Source organism: Alligator mississippiensis, chromosome 5 (genome assembly GCF_030867095.1).
Source record: "Alligator mississippiensis isolate rAllMis1 chromosome 5, rAllMis1, whole genome shotgun sequence".
In the NCBI taxonomy this organism is placed as follows: Eukaryota; Metazoa; Chordata; order Crocodylia; family Alligatoridae; genus Alligator; species Alligator mississippiensis.
The window spans coordinates 129963574-129987802 of NC_081828.1; the positions used below are offsets into that span (position 1 = coordinate 129963574).

The 24229-nt window shown below is 43.3% G+C and overlaps 1 protein-coding gene across 8 annotated transcripts in view; it reads left to right on the forward strand.

Moving 5' to 3' along the window:
• The window catches only part of PDE1C (phosphodiesterase 1C), a 491302-nt gene that overhangs the window by 182367 nt on the left and 284706 nt on the right, over nucleotides 1-24229 (forward strand). For 3 of the 8 annotated variants that reach the window (XM_019483440.2, XM_019483439.2, XM_019483438.2), the window contains one exon: nucleotides 19756-19782. The exons of the other annotated variants lie outside the window; for them this stretch is intronic. In XM_019483440.2, coding sequence (XP_019338985.1) covers nucleotides 19756-19782 — 27 coding nt within the window. The remainder of the gene's footprint in view (nucleotides 1-19755; nucleotides 19783-24229) is intronic. 8 annotated transcript variants of the gene reach the window in all.

Below are 24229 nucleotides of genomic sequence, written 5' to 3' on the forward strand. Positions count from 1 at the left end.
CTCCTCCTCCTCTTCTCCCCTGCCTGTCCTTCCTGAACAGTTTGTACCCATCTGTGACAGTGCTCCAGTCATGCGAGCTATCCCGCTAAGTCTCTATTATTCCAATCACTTACCTTTCCAGGGCAGGATCTGGTGCCTGGCTTCTCTTTTCCTTTCTCCTCTTGCTCTCAGACATCTGCCTGCAAAGTGATTACCTTGTTCGCTGTCCTTGTTCACTGGCTTCTTGGTCATTGTACTTTGGTTGCTGCCTTTGGTTTGCTGAATGTCTGTACCTAACTTTAAAGAGTGCTACTAAGCAGGAGAACAGAGGGTTCCCTTTAACTCCTTAAACACTCTCTACGCATTGGGCTTTGTCCCCAGCTATTTTAGCTGACAGCAGATAGCGGAGGCTAAAAAAACACCTCAGGAAGCACCACTTTGTTAGGAAATTTGTAAATCAGTCAGTTTTCAAGTGGAAAATAATATACGAATTTGTTTCTGGCATTGAGAGGCAATTCTGTTGTCTTTTGGTCTTACTTTCAATCTTCCCGAACCTCCCGAGAGCCTGGGTTTAAACTAAGGCCCTGTTCACCCTGGGAGCAAAATAGTGCAAGGTCCAATTGCATTTAAATCCAGTTGTTACTACCAAGTTTTTAGTAAGGCTTTGCTGCTGAGTGTGGGTAGGAATTATCTGTCTGCAAGCCTTGTCCTAAAACCATACTTTAGGTCTTTTACACTTGACTCTGCTTTCCTTGTTCACCCTAAAGCTCCAGTGACCTTATTACTTTGGGGTACAAAGAGAAAGGAATAGGTTAATCTATGTGGTTTTGGCCATCATGATTCTGGAGTTGGGGTGGTGGGGGGAGGTCCAAAATCTTGCTTGTTGGGCCAACCCATAATGTGAAAAGATAACTCTTTTTGATGCTTTTTGAAATGTTATCTCTGAGGGAATGGGAAGGACGTGAAAGTCAGTGAGAGCAGTTAGTCAATGAAAAATAGGCTGAATAGGAAATGTGCTTAATAAATAAAAGCACATCAACTTTGGAAAAAGTTCATTAAAAAGCAATATACTTGGAGGTGATACTAGCCTACTATGATAAATTTTGCCTTGACTCTTCATTCAGATGTTCCATCCTGTGATTTTTTATAAATTTTAAATCAATAAAACAAGTCTTGTAGGGAACAAAAGGAAGAAGGCTTATATTTAACGCTAAAATATTGGCTAAGAAATAATACACACAATATTTACCATAATTATAAAAAAAAAGCTTTTACACTTCTAGATGTGGTACAAATGAATCATATCCACAGTTTCATAGATTCATAGATTCATAGATGTTAGGGTCGGAAGGGACCTCAATAGATCATCGAGTCCGACCCCCTGCATAAGCAGGAAAGAGTGCTGGGTCTAAATGACCCCAGCTAGATACTCGTCTAACCTCCTCTTGAAGACCCCCAGGGTAGGGGAGAGCACCACCTCCCTTGGGAGCCCGTTCCAGACCTTGGCCACTCGAACTGTGAAGAAGTTCTTCCTAATGTCCAGTCTGAATCTGCTCTCTGCTAGCTTGTGGCCATTGTTTCTTGTAACCCCCGGGGGCGCCTTGGTGAATAAATCCTCACCAATTCCCTTCTGTGCCCCCGTGATGAACTTATAGGCAGCCACAAGGTCGCCTCTCAACCTTCTCTTGCGGAGGCTGAAAAGGTCCAGTTTCTCTAGTCTCTCCTCCTAGGGCTTGGTCTGCAGGCCCTTGACCATACGAGTTGCCCTTCGCTGTACCCTCTCCAGGTTATCCGCATCCTTCTTGAAGTGTGGCGCCCAGAATTGCACGCAGTACTCCAACTGCGGTCTGACCAACGCCCTATAGAGGGGAAGTATCACCTCCCTGGACCTATTTGTCATGCATCTGCTGATGCACGATAAAGTGCCATTGGCTTTTCTGATGGCTTCGTCACACTGCCGGCTCATGTTCAACTTGGAGTCCACTAGGACTCCAAGATCCCTTTCCACCTCTGTGCCACCCAGCAGGTCATTTCCTAGGCTGTAGGTGTGCTGGACATTTTTCCTCCCTAGGTGCAGCACTTTGCATTTCTCCTTGTTGAACTGCATCCTGTTGTTTTCTGCCCACTTGTCCAGCCTATCCAGGTCTGCCTGCAGCTGTTCCCTGCCCTCCGGCGTGTCCACTTCTCCCCATAGCTTTGTGTCATCTGCAAACTTGGACAGAGTACATTTCACTGCCACGTCCAAGTCGCTGATGAAGACATTAAAGAGTATCGGTCCAAGGACCGAACCCTGCGGGACCCCACTGCCCACACCCTTCCAGGTCGAGACCGACCCATCTACCACGACTCTTTGGGTGTGACCCTCTAGCCAATTCGCCACCCACCGGACTGTGCAGTCATCCACATCACAGCCTCTTAATTTGTTCACCAGTATGGGGTGGGATACCGTATCGAAGGCCTTCCTGAAGTCCAGGTATACGACATCCACCCCTCCTCCTGTGTCCAGGCGTTTCGTAACCTGGTCATAGAAAGAGACTAGGTTGGTCAGGCACGATCTGCCCGCCACAAACCCATGCTGGTTTCCCCTCAGCATAATTTGTCCTGCCGGGCTCTCACAAATGTGAGCCTTGATAATTTTTTCAAAGACTTTACCAAGGATGGAGGTGAGACTGACCGGCCTATAGTTGCCCGGGTCCTCCTTCCTCCCCTTTTTGAAAATGGGGACCACGTTAGCCCTTTTCCAGTCCTCCGGGACTTGGCCCGTGCGCCACGAGCATTCGAATATTCCCGCCAGTGGCTCTGCAATGACGTCGGCCAGTGCCTTCAGCACCCTGGGATGGAGCCATCCGGGCCTGCCGACTTAAAGGCATCCAGTTCTTCCAAGTGACTCTGCACCACCTCAGGATCTACGCATGGAAGTCTGGCGCCTTGCTGCTGCCTCTCTACAACCCCAGTGAGAGACTTGTCGTGCCCCTCGCTTAGGAAGACTGAGGCAAAGAACTCGTTGAGGAGTTCAGCCTTGTCCCCTCTATCTGTCACCAATTGCTTCTGCCCATTTAGCAGGGGTGCTATTCCTCCCTGGGCCTTCCTTTTACTCCCTATGTATCTAAAAAACAATTTCTTGTTGTCCTTTACTTGGGTTGCCATCCTCAGCTCCATGGTAGCTTTGGCCCGCCTAACTGCCTCCCTACAAGCACGAGCAGAGGAGGTATATTCATCTTTAGTGATCTCACCCTGTTTCCACTTTTTATGTGCTCCCCTTTTGGCCCTTAGGCTGCCCTGGATTTCTCTGGTCAGCCATGGAAGCCTCCTGGCCCCTTTCCCTCTTTTGCCTCGCTCGGGGATCGTCTTGCTTTGTGCCCAAAGGATCGTTTCCTTTAGGCACAGCCACCCTTCTTGGGCACCCATCCCATCAAAACTCCTACTCTGCAGTGCTTCCTTGACTAATCGCCTGAGTGCAATGAGATCAGCTTTCCTAAAGTCTAGCACTTTCACCCTACTAGTTACCTTACCCACTCGCCGTCTTATGTTGAATTCTATCATAAGGTGATCACTGTCTCCCAGATAGCTACCGATTTGGAGGTCCCCTATCATGTCATCTCCCGTTGCCAATACCAGATCCAGTATGGCATTCCCCCTAGTGGGACCATGCACCTCCTGTGTCAGGTGGAGGTCCTGTACACAAGTTAGAAACCTGCGTGAGCGATGGGACCTTGCTGTCTGCGTCTCCCAGCAGGTGTCCGGGTAGTTTAGGTCCCCCATGACTACTGCCTCTTTAGCTTTTATGGTCTCCGAGAGTTGCCTCAGGAGCCCCGCATCTATTTCTTCCCCTTGGTGTGGGGGTCTGTAACAGACCCCTACCACCAAATCCCTTTCTCCTTGCCCCCCATGTAGCCTAACCCACAATCCTTCTACTTCCTCAGGCTCGGATTCTGTCTTGATGAGGGTTGATGTATATTGCTCACTGATATAAAGTGCAACCCCCCCCCCCTTTCTTCCCCGACCTGTCCTTTCTGTACAATCTATAGCCCTCAATATGTACCGCCCAGTCATGGGATGAATCCCACCAGGTCTCTGTTAGCCCCACTAAGTCATAGGTGTTTAGTGCAAGCAGGAGCGCTAGTTCATCCTGCTTGTTCCCCATGCTCCTAGCATTAGTATATAGGCACTTGAGCCCTGCGACTGGCGCCTTTGCTGCCCCCCTGCTCCCAGTCCCATGGGGCCCATTGTTTCTTACCTTCTTGTTCCTTACCTGTTCTGTTGTGCTGGCCTCCCCATGGCTTTCAGGTTCCCAATGTTCTCCTTCTTCAGGCTGGGCTGTCCTTGTGGGTGCCACATGGTTTGGTGGTCCACAGCTTCCCCTGCCCTCGTACTCCCCTCCCCCCGACGAGCCTAGTTTAAAGCCCGCCGGAGGAGATCCGCCAACCTAGAAGAAAACACACGCTTACCTTTGGGGGACAGGTGAAGCCCATCCCAGCTGAGCATGTCCCTCGTCGTGATGTGCGGGTCATGGTCCAGGAAGCCGAAGCCTGCCTCGAGACACCACTGCCGAAGCCGCCAGTTGGTCTCTCTGATGCAGTTCTCCTGCTGTCTTCCTCGTCCGGTCACTGGTAGGATGGAAGAGAAAACCACCTGGGCACCGAACTCCTTCAGCACGCCGCCCAGAGCACAGTAGTCCGCCATCAAGTGATCAGGGGTTCTCCTGGCCGCATCATTAGTACCCACATGGACTAGGACCATGGGGTAATAATCGGTGGGCTTGATCCTGGCCTGGATTACCTCCATCACATCCCGAATCTTTGCTCCAGGGAGGCAGCATACCTCTCATGCCGAGGGGTCCTGGCGACAGATGGGTCCTTCCGTACCTCTCAGGATGGAGTCTCCTATGACGAGCACACGTCGCCTCTTCCTCTGGGTCATCGTGGATCTCTTGATCTGTTTGGGGTGTGAAGAACGTGGTTTAAAAAGCAATTATTTATTACAGCAGTTTATATACAAACACACACAAAGCAAGTATATTCTGCAGTATAAGGAAAGGGTTCCCTTTGTAAATAATAAATGCAATTATTTTTAAATAGCAGTTTTGCATAAAAAGCTTGCAGTTTTGTGTAGAAAACAGGGATATGAAAATTATTCTGGGGAAGATTAATTTAAAACCCAGGCCCAAGTGGATATTAAAAGTATCTCTATGGAATGCTCTTAACATCTTGCTGCAGTAGGAGCCTGTACTTTCGGGAATACAGAAATAAAAAGGAGGGGAGGAGCGTTCAAAACTACTGTGTTGTTATTGTTTAGTTTAGGATTTTTTTAAGCAGCGGAGTTGGTTCCTTCCTTATCAGTCAGCTTTGGGTGGATTCAAGCATCATGACAAAGACTTTTTTTATTTAGAATGTTTTCTTTATTCCTGAAACTCATTTTGAATATTCATATTCTATTTTTCCTGTCTCATTCCTTCAAAAATGTATATCATAACGCTATCCTAGTTAACACTAAAACTAATTGGCCGTTGTCTATTTTTAAGTGGTAGATGAAGTGAGATCCAAGCTGATTCAAGTACTGACCATGCTGAAATATTTAGTAGTGGGTGGGTGAGATTTTTTCAAAAGCTCTTCAAATGATGTAGAAGCACAGTTCCCATTGAACATCACTGGGACTTGGGCTCTAAATCCCATTTTACATCATTTTAGTTTTTTTTGTTGTATGCCCAAAATGAAACAAACTTGAGAAATGTGTGTGTTGCTTCACAGCAAAAAAAAAAAAAAAAGAAGCAAGACAACTGCCTCCCTCCACATTCCCCTCCCTTCCCTGACAGTCATCTTCCGCCTTTCAACTTTTGTCCGTTTGTCCTGCTCCATATGACCTTCTGATCCATACCACTGAAACTTTCTCCTCTTTCCTTCAACCTGCTAGGATGGGATTTGCACAAGCATCTAATTGATTTAAGAGCCCAAGTCCCAGTGAAGTTCAATGGGAGCCATGCTTCTAAGTAATTTGAAGAGCTTTTGAAAACTTTCACCTACCCACTACTAAATGTTTCAGCCTAGTCAGTACTTGAATGGGTGACCTTCAAGGAAGAGTTGCACATTGCAGGAACGGTCAATATTTTTGTAGAAGGCAATCTTCATTCTATGTCATATTCTGAAGGATGTCTTCATTCAAACCCCTAATAAGGGCACAGTACAATTTCTGAGGACACTTGTTAATATTTTCCTTGAAATTTTGGTTACATTCTAGCTCAGCAGACTCTATTGTGAATCTGCACTTTCCCTATTGTTTTCATTGAACAAGGTCAGCTGGCATTTGCTATCTTTGCTGCTACTTCTCTTATTGCATGTCCAGAATCACTATGTTGGATGTGGGATCTGTAGGTGAAATTCTTTTAGGTACACAAAATGCTTGTGAACAAAGAATATAATCTGTTCATGAAAGATATAAATATTGGCTTTTCATGATCAGGGCATTACATTTTCAGTTCATTAATTACAACCACTGTCAGAGTAACAACAGTGCTGCCGCTGAAAACCTTGAAAAATACATTTTTAGTTGTTAATAAATGCCCTGGGCAAGGGGGTTTGTGAAGTTAGCTTTGTTTTAGAAAAGAAACACTGCATCTTTGTGCAGCAATTTTTTCACCCCATGTTTGGGCTTATTAAACAGTAATCCAAGTGTTTCAGCCTGTATCCCAGAGCTGGGAGAGGAGCTGTCACAAACATGAGATTTAAAATTCTGCGTCATACCAGCTGTCTAGCAGCAGACAGTGAGGTGGGGGTGGGGGAAACAATAATAAGCAATAGTCTGATAGAATTACTAGAGCTTAGGGCAAGATGTAGATTTGTTTGGTGACTTTGCCTACAGTGCTGGACTGGTCTGATGTAATTTCAGTCTGCGTTTCCTGTCTTGATATTTAATCTGGGTTATAAATGATGATTTTTCCTTCCCCATCCCCCATCACAGTCTTCCCTTCTGTAACTAATTACAAAGCCACCTAAAGTGAAACAAAACTGGGCAGCTGCCCATTTGACTCAACAGGAGTTGGAAAGTGTTAATTGTACGCAGTGGCTCTGATTGCAGAAGGTAATCAACACACTTCATTTCTTTAAGAATGTTAGCAGTCTAACTCCACTGGCTGGAACAAGAGTCCAGAAAAATGTTTTATTTGCTTTGAACATAGAAGATATGGGTGTTTTGTCACTGATGTACAGAGATTCTTCTTTGTCCCATTCCTAATTGGACTATTGCATCTTGCATTCCTCCTTGATATGACTTGGTTTTTATAAGAGTTCTTTTCATAGGGAAGTGAACAGGATGCAACTAAACAACGTGCAGGAAAGATTACGTATGTGCTCCCTTTATTTAAAACCTTGTAATAGCAAGGAAGCAGCATCACACTAGTTCAGGTCAGTGTTGCCATCTGAATACAATGTACAGCACATCTATCAGGATACACACAGGATTGGGAAATATTCCTTCCCCTCCCATCCTCATTTTACAAGAAGTGATGTCCTCTATTTCAATGGGGAAGGTTATAGAATATGCATGTTAGGATAACACCCATCCTGTATTCTGAGGGTCATCTCTTATTTAGTGCCAAATGTTCCATGATTTGTAGCCAGCTACTAAGGAGCATTTGGTCAGATAAGTCTTTCAGCCAGTAATCATACAAAGGTTCATGTGTTATGGCAAAAAATGCCTTTTTTGTTTTTGTTTTATTGTTGGCATGAATCAAACATAAGGGGGAGCTATCTTCTTAAAAATAGGGCTGGTTCCATATCTTTCCATTGTGCTGGCTTTTATGGGTGTGTCCAGATGAGCATGTACCTGCGTTTCCCCAAGAACAAATAGCAGCGGCACAACATACTGCTGCTACTTGTCCCCAGGGAATGCTTGTGCATGTGCATTCTAGTGTGTGGCAAGTTGCCCTGGGTAGGGTAGGGGAATCTGGAGCCAGCACCTGGACTGGCTCCAGCAGCCTTACCTGAAGTTCTGGGGGTTTCCTGGAGCTTCAGCAGTGATGATCCAGTGCATAGAGCCTGGCCAGCAGCAGGAGTGTCATTCCAGCTGGCCAGGCTCAGGTTTTGGGTGGCACATGCTGCCTCCACATGCGCTGCCCTGCCTTTTTCAAGCATGGATTATTTTGATGCTGGGATCTCCCAGTGTCAGAAAAACCCACTGTGCTGCACCTGAGCACCATGGTGAGCACCTGCACGTGCAGCATGTGTGGTTTGTGGCACCACGGACTGGTCTGCAGTGCCACATACTACACGTGCATGCTCATCTGGACATGCCTTATTTCTACAAAACCCAGGTCCCTTTAAATAAGTATGGATGCACTCATACATATGGTATAAATGCGTGATTGCATTTAGTTCTTTTTGGAAAGACTGTCTGCCCATTGTACATAGCAATTGTTAATGGTCATTTCATATTTTGAATTATTTCCAAAGGGCCCAGTTGGAAGAAACAACTCTATTTTGCTTCTGCTTAACTATTCTGTCCCCCTCCCCCCCTGTCACAAACAAATCCATGCTAAATTCAGTAGAAGTTTGCCTGAACTGCAGTAAAACAAGGAGGACATCAGGGCATGGCCCACATAGGCAGCTGAAATGCATGGTAGAAGACAGACTTCTGAACTCATGCTGCACAGTATCTCTGCAAATTGGACATTATTTTCAAATGTTAAAAGCACTCTCATCTCCTACTGATCTTTTCCTTAGCATTCTAAATGGCCAATGATGTTTTTTCTTTTCTTTTTTTTTTAAAGAAAAAAATAGTCCAACTGTATTTAATTTAAACTTTCATTCTGCTTTGGCCATACTGATGTTTCAGCTAAACCAAAAAAAGCCCTGGAAACTTCAGCTTTCTCCATAAGCTTGAATGATTTCCTAGGTTTTCCTTGCTGAGCACTCTGCCATAAGGTGTCTTGCTACATATCAGCAAGACACCTTATGGCAGAGTGCTCAGCAAGGAAAACCTAGGAAATCATTCAAGCTTATGGAGAAAGCTGAAGTTTCCAGGGCTTTTTTTGGTCTTAGCTGAAATATCAGTATCCATGTCTCAGAGGGATAATATCTGATGCAAGCCAGTGTGGCTTGTACCAGATACATACCTACATTTTAACTTTTTATACTGGTCACGCCATAGACATCAATAAATGATCACTAAGAAGAGCTGATGGGAAAATGCCTGCTATTTATTTTGAAAAGTTTCAAGAAAAATAAAAACATTTGATTCTTTTAAAAAAAGTTTTGCATAAATGTGGCTTGAAAAAAGTTGAAAATCTTAAAAAATTATTACTGGTTTCTCAAAACTAGAAAATGGACAAATTTTGCTTGTATGCTTATTTTCATATTTTTCTATGGAAAAAGAAGATGAATGAAACTTCTACAAAAATGTTCTTTTGGAAAAGTAGTAATTTTCTTTCCTGTAAAAACTTTGGCCAGCTGTACTGATGAGCATTTTAGACATACTAAAGCTGATCTAAAGCCCATTTGTATTAATGGAAGTCTTTGCATCTACTTAAAGTAACTTTTGAATCAGGTATTTAGAGTCCAGTTCTGCTTACAAGGAGTTATGTACTATAGCTTACATTGATACTGGTAAGAACAGCATTGAGCTTATTTGGGTGCAGTACCATTAAGTGACCTTCAAACATAAACCACCTAAAATGTTTCATAAAAATAAAATAGGATTCAAACGTGTCTTGTATGTGTTACATTGATAATGGCAAAATAGCAGCATTGAGCATTTTTACTTTACAGTGAATTCTGCCTGCCTGCAACTCTAATCAAAAAACGGTAGGCCAGGTAACACTCCACTGGCTTCAATGAAGAGCATCTTAAGATCATTTAGCATAATAAATTGCACTTGGCAATATTTCAGGTTTGTGTACATTGTTATGTTCCTTATGTGATACCTACCCATTGCTATTGTACAAGGTATAGTCATGCTGTGTGAAAATTAAACTAAACAAGTCATAGCATTTGATATTAGAGGATATTTGTCACCTGCAAAAAAAAATACCTTTACTTGGTTGATGTGCAAACAACATGGAATTTATCAAATAAAATCTATGTTTATATTCATCAAAGTGAATTGCAAACGCAGTCAATGGATTCTGGATCAGGTCCTAATACTTAGTGTCTTGAAAGACTATAAAAGCACTTTGCAAACAGTTTATGCTAGGGATTATTCTTCCTACCAGTGGAAATGCTGCTACCTCTGTACTGCAAATGATGTTCTGCACCATCTACCTTACCAGGGTAGTTTTCATATAAAGAGAGCTAGATTAAGATTGCAGTAGATTTGAATAAACAGATTGTACCCCAAATACCCAGTTGGGAGGTTGATGCTTACAACACAGTTCACATTCCTTACTCTTTCAAAAAAATTTGAAGATGAAGATGAGGCCATACACTGCGTATCTATTAATTTTTCAAAAGCCATCCCAACTGCCATGCATTTTGGCCTGAACTTGAACAATTCCAAAACTGAATATTTAGTATTTATCCAAGTTGTAAGGAAAACCTAATGACTGAAATGGTGGAAGCTGCTGGCAAGCCAACTGAAAGAGTTTGTTGGGAACCATTCTTTTGTCTTCTACTAGGGTAGAGAGATTTGAGAGACTGAGTTGAGCACAAACTCAGTCTTTATTCTTGATGATTTTTCCATATGTTTCAAAGATCTGAAATGTCAGTGTTTATCTTTGATCCAGGCTCTCCCTCCCTCTTTATTTCAAATTTGTTTTAGCTGCAAATCTTTTTTTACCTCTGCAACTCTGCCTCAAAATGACTATCGTCCTCATTCAACTTTGCTAATGCCTCAGTAAGTTGCCTATCCATTTCAAAATTACCCTTCTTGATTTTTAGAACCTTTTATAGATTTGCTTCTATCTCATTCCTCCACTGTCTCTTAACTTCCATAACTCTCAGCTGTTGTTTATCTCTGTGGTTGTACCATTTACATTAGCAGACTGTTTTGGCAGACTGTAGCATCCTGTATCTTCAACCTATACGGAAGATATCATAAGTGATAAGCTGTTCTGTTTTTGACTGGAGAGTAGATGAAACAGAAAAACTATTCTTTCTGTTCTAACCAGTAAATTAAAGCAGTTGGCAGACAAAGTCTTCAAAACCTTGTGGTCCTAGTGAATTGTTCAATTCTGTTCAGTGATCTCAGTAGCCTTTAGCAACATTTCCATCCACTAGTGGCCACTTCATAGTCCTGTTAATACAACTTTCATTTCTCAAATTGATTTATACATGTTTATTAATAATGAGCTGTAGTGTATAGGCATCATTAATCCTGCTTTGATGACACTTGAATTGATGTACAATGTATGACATATTGATACAGACTACTGAGCTGGCTGGAAGAGGAAATTTCAATTTATTTAAGTGATCCAATTAATTTATGGAGCTACAGCCATTTAGGTCCAGAGTTAGATGTAGGTTGTTAAAACATTAAAAGGTAGCATTTCTCCTCCTCCCCCAACCCCCAACAATTTACTCATTTTTTTTCTACTCTCCCATTGTTTTAATCATTTTCCATTTGTGTATACTACTCTTGAACAATACAGTAATCCTCAATTTATGAAAATAAGTGTTAATGCTACTTCTGCCCAATTCTGTGGGTTTGGCCCATACTCATCTGTAGCATATGAAGTGATGTCAGTTGATTCCAACTTAAGTCAATTGATTCCAGTTAAACCAGTGATGTTACACCTGGATTAAATTTCATCCAACTGCCTTTCTCTTTCTTTCAATATTTATTGAGAATTCAGTAATGAGTTCAGTACTCAGTACAATGTAATTCAGTAATGAGTGTTACATTTAAGTAACACTATCACTGGAAGTGGTGGGTGTTGGTGTACTAGCAGATTTAGTTGAATTGGAGAGCAAGTGGAATCCTCACTGGTGAACCAGGAGGATTCAGCAGCAAAAGAACAAATGTGAAGACCACTCAAGATAAATGTTTAATCTAACCTAAATGCTGAAGCTGCTGCAGGGACAACAAGAACCTTTTTGGTTCCGTTTACAAAAATACTCAGCCCTCTGTATTAAACACAAATGATTCTTCTCAGTGTCAACTTGTTATAAAGAGGTTTAACATTTTTAACAGCCTTATCACAGCGCTTGTCTCAAGTAAGGAGCTCAGTTCTGGCAGAAAGGGAAAAAATAGATCTAGGGAAATCTTTCATATTGCAAGGTGGACTCCTTACAGGAATGCTGCCTTTGACTTGCTGAATGAGCCAGTTGGGTGAATCTATACAGAGAAGCTAAGATGAATGCCTGTGTTATGAATGGAGGACATGATGGAACAGTAATATTAGAAGACAGATGTTATTGAGTGCCTTTGTTAATGGATGAATAAGCTCCCATTCATATCTTAAATGTGTTAATTATAAAACTTCTTAAACATGTTAATTATAAAACTTCTAAATAGGAAACGGGGAACCCCCAGACAGTGAAATAAGCCATTTTTATCATTTGCATGCAGTAACCAATCTCTCTTAAAGACATTAGGTAGCTGTGACTATTAGAAAGCTAGATTAGTTGAATGGACCTTCTTAAAGTCTGTTCCTTCTGTGAATTTAGTCAGTTCTGCTGATTTGAGGAAGAAAAATAGATTTTACTGCCTCTGTCCACCCCACCTCCCTCACCCTCCGTTTTGAAGCGAAGAACCAACATGGTGAAAAGAAGATAATTGGTTTGATTTTTTCCCTAATCATTTTGTGATTGCCATTCATGGATTATTATTCAATTATCCAAATCATTAACAGGTCCAACTGCTAAACATGAACAGACATAACAGAGCAGAATTGGGCCTTTGAATCTTTATTACTAGTAAATGATATACGAGCAGAAAATAACTGCTTTTAATGGCTTTTCTATCCAACACTGAGATGACAGGGATAGCGATTACTTAAACAAACACAAAATCCTATTAATTGCAGTTGTACTTGAATTACTTACAATAAATCATTTGACAAGTGTGCTTTCTTTCATTTATAGAACCCCAAAATGCTATGTTCTAAGGAGTCAATATTCAGAATCAAAATTCACTTTAGATAATTCAGTTAGTTCTTTAGAGAGTGTAGGTGTGAAAGCAATTCAGTTAGGTAAAAATTTTGAGTTGTGTGATTATGGGGCAAACGCTACACAGTTGGCAGGTCTACTTAATCTTTCCCCCCCACTCAGTCAGTTTAATTTTCCTGTTCTTTTCTTTGGTGAGATAGTACCAGTGAATAATGTTTATTTTGCTATAAATATGCTCCTTGGATGCATCCAGTTGCTCTATCCACACACTATCAAATAGTCTTTAATGATAGAAGAAAAAATTGATAAAACTATATATGGGACTTATCCTGTGTAAGGATAAAACTGTGTGTGTCCTGATGAGTTTTTTAATGCACCATTGACTATAGTAGAATTATACCTATGAAACTGTAGGTACTTAATATCATAAATTGGGCTGCATAGGATTTCATAGTCCTCTGGAGGGAGTAGAACTGTGAGCTTTCTGCCCAAAGCCATAGGATTCTAACATGAATTAAAGGATATCCTTGCAATATTAAGACTGTAGGCAGTGTTAGTTTAGGCAGTAGATAGTATTAATTATTCATGTTGGAAGAGAACTACTGTTTTTAACTGTGATTGCAAGAATAGCCTTTTGGGAATCTAGAGTGTTAACAAATAGGCTCTGCTATGGGTAAAATCTGTCTCCAAGTGTCATGTTCACAACACCCTACCAAAGACACTTCTTATGAACTTGATGATACTAGGTGTTGAGACTAAGACTGTCTGCAACAAATTTTTTAACTACTACTGTGAGACTTGACAAGTCAGACAGCTTTGTAAACAGCTAAATCTGTTCAGTGTCTGCAGCATATCTCCAAAATGACTGTTTTGTGGCTTCTTAAACAAGGTCAACCCTGTTGAGAGTTATGTTCAAGAGTCAAACAGTTGAGATTTTTCTAAACCTCTTTGTATAGTCTTAAAAATGCAACGTATTTTAGAACTGTGCTCATCACTAACCCTTAGTGTGGTGTACAAAATAATTGTCTAAACATTTGTGATGGTGTTTAACACTCAACATATAGATGTATGAGTGATTATTGGAAAAGGGGTTGGATTGCCAGAGCTGAAGGCCAGAGTTTTTCCCCCATCCTGGCCTTCAGTCTTGTAGTCCTGTGATTTTATTTTGGAATTACCTCTGCTGAGTCTTTTATTTTGCTTCTGTATGCTTTAGGAGGCAAATTCCTTCCCATGTTCAGAGAAGTGGATTTTGAAAGCAAGTGGCTCAGCTCACACATTCACTTTATGTAAATGGATTCAGAAGCTTTGTCCTAGGCACACTCCATTTTGGATTTGCTCTGATGTAATACTTTTAACATCTCAATTGCACTTTTGCTGCTGGACCCCAAAGCAGTTGCTTGTATGGTTCCTGATTCTGTGTTCAGAATGCTTTTAGGCTTTTGTAATTAAGTGGAATTCAGTGGATTTCCTCCTGACTTGCAGTGATTTAAAGCAGTGTAGAGTCCTACCAAGTATGACTCACCTCTTAATTTCATTTATCTTGAATAATATTCCCAGCTTCGCCTAATGCGTTTTTAAATATAAATTCAAGGTAGTCTTATGGGTGATGCATTCCACAATAGAGAACATTAATTAAATGAGATGCTTAGATCCCTCCAGCAGAGCACCCGTGCAAGTGGAAGAAAAGCTGAACTCAAGGTAACTCTTCATTTATCTAGTTCTAATAGGCTAGGTACAGAAATTACACATAAACCAGTATAAGTGATCAGAAACTGGTTTAAACCTATAACAGAACATAAGTTCAATGCACATAAATTGGTTTCAAAATGGTGGAACCCGGTTCAAGATACAACTGAATGTATGTAGTATTAGATTTAATCAGCTTAGGTTAGACCAACCTATCAAACTTTTGTTCCAGATCCCCTCCTGACTCAAATTACATTGCAGTCCCCTGACATCCCTGGATGTTTTGTGGCCTCTTGCTAACTAACCCCCCTCACAGGATGGGCAGGCTAGCTTCTGCCAGTGCTCCTCTGTTCAGCTGAGACAGGCTGACTCCACCCTTAGGTTGTCACAAAGCAGAAGCAGCAAAGCCTCTGCTCCCCAGCCTGCATCCTACCTGTACCTGTCTGCCTGGTGGGGCAGTGAGGGGGAGGTTGGGGAACGAAGCCCCCCACCTCAGCCCTGGGCTTCCCCTGAGCTGAGGTCTGCTCATCTGGGAGGATCCCTGTGCCCTGGCCTGCCAGGCTGTGGTGCTGAGCCCCATCACAGTGAGTCAATGCCTCTAATCCATGGAGAAAGCAACAGAACTCTCTGCCCCAATCCCAGTCTTGGCCCCCCAAAGATGGGGTTTGCCCAGCTAGAGGGGGGTCCACACCACAGAGACTTTCCCCCATCCTGGCTCCAGGCCCCTCTGAGCTGGAGGTCTGTCCAGCTGGAGCAGGGGATACTAGGACTGGGGCAGGGGACTCTGTTTCCCCCTCCTCCTGTGGGTCGGGGCACTGACTCATGGTGGGCAAGGCTGGACAACTTAGCCTGGCTGGGCAGGGGGGAAACCTCCATGGCACGGCCCCTGCCCCCAGCTGGGCAGGCTCCCCAGCCCAGGGGGACTGGGACTGGGGCAGGGGAAAGCCCCCACAGTGCAGGGCTCCACCTCCATCTGGGAAGACCCTAGCCTGGAGGGGGGCAAATAGGGGGTCTCTGATTCCCCACTACATGGCTGGGTTGAGGGATACCCCATGTCATAGAGCTCCCCCCAGCTGGGCAGGCTGCAGCTTGGTGGGAGCCTGTGTTGGGGTGGGGGGATCTGTTCTTCCCTTCCACCCTGCTCTGCTGCCATGGGATTGTGGAGACATTTTGTGCTGGCTTCCCCCTTCCCTGTGGCTGACAGCAGGGGGGTAGGGGGTGTGTGCTGGGCAGCCAATCAGGGATGGTCCCTGCTTGCCTGGGCTTGGCTGCCCTTGGCAATGGCTGACAGACTGGGCAGCATGCTGGAGTGCCCCTGCCTTTTGGTCTCAGCCAGTACAGGCATCTGTCTGCCTTTGCCAATTAGGGAAAGCTGTGAAGATTGGATTTATTCTGCCTTGGGCTTTTTGACTGTCTGTACTTAGCCATGTCGCAGGCAATCACCACCATCAGTCATTAGGTGCTTTCTCTTTCCAATGGCCATTCTGGCTTTATTTCTTTGCAGAGAGGGATATTTTTCTGGGTGCTCACTGAAATCCTGCTTGTTACCAGTTTACCCCAAATCCCACAATTTAGTCTGATTCAACATTCTCCTTTCCAGTAGAGTAGCTAAGATGGGGGTATTGAATTGGGGTGTGTGAGTTAAAATAGCAGCTGCTGTGCTGCTGGCCAGGGTGTCACTGCCACAACCACCAGTACAACTACTGACACTGCCCTATGCACTTGCTGTTAGCCAGGGGGCAGACATGCCCAGGTATGTTTCTGCTTCTTTCAGATCATAGTCCTGGTGTAAGACCCTTTCCTAAAGGCTCTGAGGATGCCTGCCTGCAAATAAAATACTTCAGAGGGAGCTGGTGTTCATTGTTGAATATTACTGATTACTATCTGAAAATGTCCTCTCACTGTGAGCTCCTATGAGCGTTGGTGATTGTGATCAATTGTTGGTTCTTGTCATGTTTAAAAAAAATAGCTTTAAATCAGTCTGTAATTTAGTGCTTGCAAAATTGTGCTTTAATCTGATAGGTCTAACCACATGTTCGGAGAGTGCAAATGTTGATTTGCAAGTGCATATAGGTGAGATGCCTAAACTTTCTCATTTGCGATTGCAAATTAGAGCTTGTTTTAAAGGTAGCTAAACTCTTAGCTATAAATTTTCGACACCTTCATTTAGTATTTTTAACACTGGGTGGGAACACAGACATACAGTAAATTTAATGCTAGTCTTAGAAGGTATATGGATGCTGCTGGTGGTAGAATGCTTTTTCTTTTTCTTTTGTTGGTTAAAGCATTGCACTAGTGATACTGGGACAGGAAGCAGCTGTTCCTTTAGCAACATAGTTTTAAACTGTAACATGCAAATGATATGTTTATAAACAAAATCAGTAACTTGGTTTACATATGTACTGGCACTGTAATGGGAGTGCAGGTGTGGAAATTACACCATTAAGAATAATATTGCTTGTGGATCTTGATAACAGGTAAATGTCCCTTTCCTAGCATGGTTGTCTGTGTTATTACAAGGTTTCCTAATGCAATCCAATGACCTCAGATAAAGAATTCTGATTCAATTAAAAAAATAATAAATGATTTGAAAAATGCATGTCTTTCTTTAAGTACTAAGAGAACCATAATGAAGGACAGCTCTTTTGAGAAAACATTAAAATTAGAGCTAGTCAAATAACTAGATGCAAGAGTTTTCTATCAAAAAATGGAGTTCTACTGAAACTGAAATACATTTGCAATAGCATGTCAATTTAATCAAAAAGGCAAAACAAAAGTGTTGACAAGTTGAAACATCCCATCAAAACAGTTTTAATTTTTGGAATGAAACATTTTTTTTAATGACTCTATTCTTTGTTTTTAAAATATTGCATTACATTACTATAATGCAAAGCATTCTGAGCTTGTGGAAATGAAACATTTTGGTCAACCTGGAATTCCCCTTTCCTTCCTCCCGCTCTCTACCCCAATTTTCTTTTGTAGAGAACTTAGCCACGTTCATCCTTTGTTCCAATTTGGAATGATAATGCTTTTCAAAATGTTAGTCTCTCTGAAATGGGATTTGTGTTCTTCATCCAGTTCTTTTAAAAATGGAAAGGGCTTAAGCATTGGATAAATCCAAATGAGCTTGAGTCCTTCCATCAGAGTATTTATAAATGCAGATAGACTAGTATCTACTATGCTGGTGTGAAGCAGCTGGTATTCGCTTCGGATTTGGATTTGGCTGATTCAGGGGACAGAGATTCGATTCAGTGATTCAAATCACTGTCCTAAATCAATTTGGCTGAATCTGATTCAGAGATTCAGCTGCTGCCTAATCAGCTGAATCTCTGAATCACACAGACCTCATCCCCTGCCCGCTCTCAACGGCTGCCCTGCCTGGCCTAGCTCCTGGCTCTTTGAAGAAAAAAAAAAAGGCCCCACTCACTGGCTCCCGCCTAGCAGGGGGCAATTCCTGCTGCCTCCCACTGCCCCACGCCATGTGAGGGGCTCTGCCACAAGCCCCCCAACACCTGCCTGCTCTCCTATTTTCCCCCATGGCTGCCCTGCCCTTCAAAAATAAAAAAAAGCCATGACTCTCTGACTCCTGCTAGGCAGGGGGCAATCCCCACTGCCCTCTACTGCCCCATGCCACATGGGGAGGGCTCTGTCACGAGACCCCAGAAGCCCTGAGGCCACTGCAGGAGCTGGTGAGTGTGGGGTTTTTTGTGGGGTTTTTTTTTTTAAAGGTCCAGGAGCTGGGGTGGCCAGGGCAGCCATGGGTGGGGCAGCCATGGGGGGGTGGTGCAGACAGGGGATGGGGCCTGGCAGGGGTTCCCCCGTGGTCCCCTCCTTCAGTCCCCGTTCCCCCGCCCCCTACTTACCAGCATGGAGTCCAGGTCCAGCTCCCTGCTGCAGCCAGTGGGGACTACCTGAATCACCAAAGCTCTCTGAATCTTTTCCAAATCGATTCAGAGAGCGTCAAACCAATTCAGACCTTTTAATTGGTCCCCTGATTCGACTTGGATTTGGAGATTTGACCACCTAATCAGGCCAAATCTCCTCTGAATTGAATCAGTGCCTGAAGCTTTGTGCAGCCCTAGTATCTACTAAGTTTTGATGATTCTAGATCAGTTTGTTCTTTTACTCATTTGTATCTGTGCAGGTTTTAATAAGTAATTCTTCTCACAGGGAAATATAAATTAGATTAAAAACTTTTTCAGCTAAACATCCAGAAGCTTTATGATTCTAATATTGCTTGTTGGACAGCTGCTGCAAATTATGCCAAGCTGAAATGATCCACAAAAGACTGTTCTGGCACCTGGGGTTTACATCAACACTCTTACTATAGCCATCACATATTCACAGTGTGAAGGATGGTATAAAACAACTGGAGAGTGTAGCAACAGTACCATAACTAAGGCAGGGTGACCAGGGCAGCAGCCCTGATTGCTGACTTGGGTGTGGGGTAGAAAAATAGCAGCTGTCAATACTGCTCCATCACCTCATGCATTGCTGCTGCCCTAAGTGCCAAGTTGCTCTCTTAAGCCTCTGCATTAAGAGTTAAGTGGACTTCACAGAAAACAACCATATTAGGCAAGATACTGGTCCACATTATTACTAATAAGTATTCTACACAAATAAAACTATGTACATCTGCTGGGCTGAAGTTTAAAACCTGGCCTTTAAGGTATAAGAAGACTTCTACCACAAAAATATAGGAGATTTTCTGTTAGCAATTTCCTTTTTAGGATGTAGCCTGCCCCACCCTTAGAAAAGGCAATATGCAAACTGGTATATACCATGCTTGTTCACGATCCCACTGAAGCTAGTGGCAAAACACTCCAATCAACGATTGCTATCAGTAGGAGCAGAATTTAGTATTTGTTTTGTATTGAAATCAAACCTGGGGACAACTTCATTTCAACAAACCAACACAGGTAAGAAAATCCTTATCAGACTTGAGGCTTCCTTGTGGCAAAGCTGACTGTATCAGATTCTGTTTACTTTTGTTTTGTGGCAATTCTAACCCAAATGGAACCTTATTATCTCAATTTTATTTTGTTCTTTCCTGCAGGAGAAAATATAAGAAAACATCACAGAGGTAAGAGTAAAACACAGGACTGGGGGAAGATGTTTGTAAGTCAGCCATCCTTCTTTTTAAGCCTGAAGGATTTTCCTTGTTCATCATTGGAATCCATGCCACTGCCCTTTATGAAGGATAGACAGCACTTTTACTCCAAACTCCTGTTGGTAATAGCAGGGGCTTTGCCTGAGTAAAGATTGAAGAATTTGGTCCTGATCTCAAACATATTTTCCCCTCGTTTCTTCAATTAGATCTGCCGGTTTTAAATTCTATCACTATGTGCGCTGCAATAAAAGATTGATTGCGTGCTTTTAGTTTTGTTAATGATATGTGCCTTTGCAGGAGGCCAGAGGAAGACTGGGATCCTGTTGCTTAATAGGCCCTATTACAGCTAAAAGATCTAGCTATCTTATTGCATCTTTGCAGTAGGGAAGACTAATGGGGGTTCTCTGAGTGATTCATTTCTCTCTATGGAGTCCTTTTATTTTTGGTTTGCATTTGTTTGCTTTCTGATTGTGTACTTTGCTGTGGAAGCTCTAGGTCACAGTTTTAGGTGGGTCACCATGACTTGCCTTATTCTGTTTCTCCCCCTTACTTTGATTCTGCAAAGTACCATGTGTTGGCTCTGGATTTAGGACCCAGGTGCCTTGTTCTGGGCAGGGGGGGAACCCATTCCCTCCCAGACCGATCATGACCTTTTCATTTAATAATAGGCAAATTTATTGATACACAGTGATAGCAGAAAAGAAACAATACAAACAATCAAGCAATTCTCTATACTACCAATCCTAGGGCTGTCATCAGAGTCAGGATACTTCTGGCCAGGATGCAGGCTTCACTGTGAGGCTGTATCTTAGGTGTCAGTTGTCAGCATGTCAGCAGCTTGGAGGTGGGATGTGGAGGCTCTCCCACCCACTGGTGTGGATAACAGGGGCTGGTGGTATGCCCTCTATCTATGGTGGCCTCAGGGACCCCTCCTGGGGACGGGGATGGGGAGGAGCAGAAGGACGGGGAGGAGGAGGACCCTGGCGGGAGATGAGGAGTGGGAGGGACTCCTTGATGCTTCAAAGTCCTTCTTTTGTAGTCTCCTTCCCCCCAGATGACTCCTGATGACTCTTCATCTGTGGCTATAACTGATTGGTCTCTTTGTGTGGCTGTGGTTGTCATATGTCTACGTAGCTCATCACATACGCACATACTAATTTGGTCTTTCCAGGCGTTGTCCTAATTTGGTCTGTTCCCCCAAAACTGAGACTTGGGGCCCCTGCTCTGGGGTCTTGTTAGTTGGTGCCACCTTATCTCGTGTTATGGTACAGTATGGTACATGCCCTCGTTTCTCAGGCAGTGTGTATATCTGTTGGCCTTGTTGTGTTAGACAGCCTGTCCGCTTCGAAGGCTGTGTGAAACTGTGCTTGTATGACCCAGGCTTTTCAAAATCAATTAACCCCTGCTGACTATCCTGAACCATTCTAATACGCACGCGCACGCACACACACACACACACACACATATATATATGTATATACACACACCCCTATAAGCCAATTCCTAAAAAGAAAACCTTTAAATACCATTCTTAAGTTATCAACATGTGCTTTTAATCCCCACTGACTTCAGTAGAAGTTGAGAGCATTTAATACCTTGGAGGAACTAAGTCCTAAAGGCACTTCAGAATGTGCTCCTCTGTGATGTGCTGTGACTTACAAACTGTGACAGTGAAGTCCTGAGCCCCACAGCACTGCATTGTGCAATTTTGCACCATACTGTGTGCGACACTGGAACAGATGCCCTGCTTGGATCTTTCATCTGGAAAAGCTACCATGCAACTTTGAATGTTGTAGAGAATTTGAATGAAGAAAAAAAAAGTTTTTTCTGAGTGGGCTGTTGGCTTGAATGCAGGTGATCTGTATTTCTGTCATGTGTCACTTAATACAGTTATGGACCGGTATTTACTTGCTACAAAGTGGTTGTTAGAGAACAGGACATTTTCTAGATGTTGAATGATTGCTGGGTGAGTTTTTTATGTTGCTTGCATCTTGGTTGTATGTGTTTTCTATATATGTCATTTTGGGAATGGTTCATGAAACAATTACACCAAATTAAAAGGGTTGGGGGACTTACTGTGTCATCTGATCTGCAGTAAGCAAATCATAGGCAGAAACAAAATGCGTCAGTTTTACTGCTGAATAAAAAAATAGACTTTTAAGTTACTGCAATTTAGCTTTTATTTACCATAGGAAGCTGCATGAAAACTGTTATAGCAGATCAGCTTAAACCATGCTAAGTCCCCCAGTTTTAAACACTGTATAATTGATTCATCTGTCCATACATTATGGCATTGGTTGGAATGTGTTTTTAGCATTTTGGGGGGCAGAGATATACTTAAACTACCACTGTAAGTATTGGATTGGAAGAGACAAAAATTATACTACAGGCTAGGAAAATATTCCCTATTTTTTTTTTTTTTTTGCCATTTAACTCAGAAGTTAAACTGTGAGAGAGGTCTTTTGTATCCTGTTTGGTTATGTGTCCATGGTGATCTGTATACATTTATCCTGATTCATCACACAGGGGGCAACATTTTTTTTTGCCAGTTTTTTTTATAATGTTCCTTTATTGACTCCCCATGTCCCCACTTTATCTCTGTATGCTTGGTGTATATTTTGTGCTGGTATTTGCTGTTTGGCTGCTGAAATTTATGCTTTTTATGACTGGACCTATGTACTGGTGAAACAAATGGTTCCATGGAGCAAAAGGCCATATAGGAGGTTGTGCCCAGCAAGTAGGGGTGTGCAAAGTGGGCCCTATTCGATTCGGATTCGGACTTGGCCCAAATCAGGAACAGTGATTCGATTAGTTGATTTGGATCATTGTCCCTGATTCAATTTGGCTAAATCCAGATTTGAAGATTCAATGCTGATTTGGAGAATCAACAATTCAGACACAGACACCGCTTTAAAAGTTTTTTCTACATACCTTGAGGTAGCAGGCGGCTTGTTAATGCTGCGATGCTGGGTCACATGGTGCAGCCCACAGGAGTGCAGGGGGGCCCTCCACGTACTCAGTGGTGAACCTGGAAGTGGACTGGAAGTACTTCTAGTCTACTTCTGGGTCTGCCAGGGAGTGTGCTGGGGGCCCCCTCCCCACGCCTCCCTGGCTTGGCAATTGGCTGCAGGGGGACCCTGGGTGCCCCTCCCAGACCCAGGAGGCACCAGTTGCCAGGCTGGGAGTGGTGCGGGTGGCCCCCCGTGCGCTCCCCAGTGGACCCAGAAGTGGACCATAAGTGCTTCTAGTCCACTTCCAGGTCTGCTGCTGAGAGCACTGGGGAGCCCCCCGTGCTTCTGTGGGACACTCCATGCACCCCAGCATCACAGCATTCATGAGCCCCTGCTACCTAGAGGTTTGTAGAAAAAACATTCAAAGTTGTCTCTATGTCCGAATCTCTGAATCTCTCTGAATCTATTTGGAGGGTTCTGATTCGATTTGGAGAGATATAAGGGTCCTCTGATTTGATCTGGATTCAGAGATTTGGTCACCAAACTGAGCTGAATCTCTGCCGAATCGAATCAGGGACCGAAACTTTGCACAGCCCTAACAGCAAGTACTGAACAACTAATGATGATAACATTATTTAACAAGTGCTGAATGTCTCTCAAAGTGCTGTCTACCATAGCAAGATATTCAGGTAGCAAGATAGCTAGAAAACCTAGTGTGTGTATTGGTAGGAAATAGGGTGGTGCATTTTGTTTCAGTTTTGGATTCGGCATTTCAGAGGGACAGTGTTTTGTTTCAGTGTTTCGTAGGGCTGTCTGAAATGGCTGTGTTTCATTTTGTTTTAGATTCAGCATTTCGGAAGGACAGTGAATCATTTCAGTGTTTTGCATCACTGTCCCATTTCATTTCGGCTGGAATTGTTTCGGAATTTTGATGGTGTTTCGGTGTTTTGACTGTAGGCTATAATGTGGAATCACAAAACTGCCTATAACTTCGTAATTTCTTGCCTGATTTGGATGAAACATGCAGGGATGCTAGCCCCTTCTAAGGCCACGAAACCTGCAAAGTTTCAACAAAATACGCTTGGGGTTTCTGGGAAACTACACCTCAAACTGTTCAAAGCAAAACTAGTATCACTTGCTAGCAGTGGCAGCATGCTGTCATCCCGCATGCAGATCCAGAGTGCCACTCCCCCTGGGAGGAGTTTGACACAGCCCTGCAGCCCTTCTGTGGGGTGCGGCCCCAAAGATCTGCATGTGGGATGACAGCAGCCTGGTGCTATCGACTGAGGCCAGTGCCAGCACTGGGTTCTTCCTGGTGCTTGGTGTGGGCTATGCCAGGCAGACTCAGGTGCTGGTGCTGGCCCTGGCTGGCAGCAGCAGCCTGCTATCATTTGCATGGTCTGCAGCTGGTAAGTGCGGAGCTTTAAAAAAAAAGCTCCTCACTTATCGGCTCTGGCAGCAGTGATTGA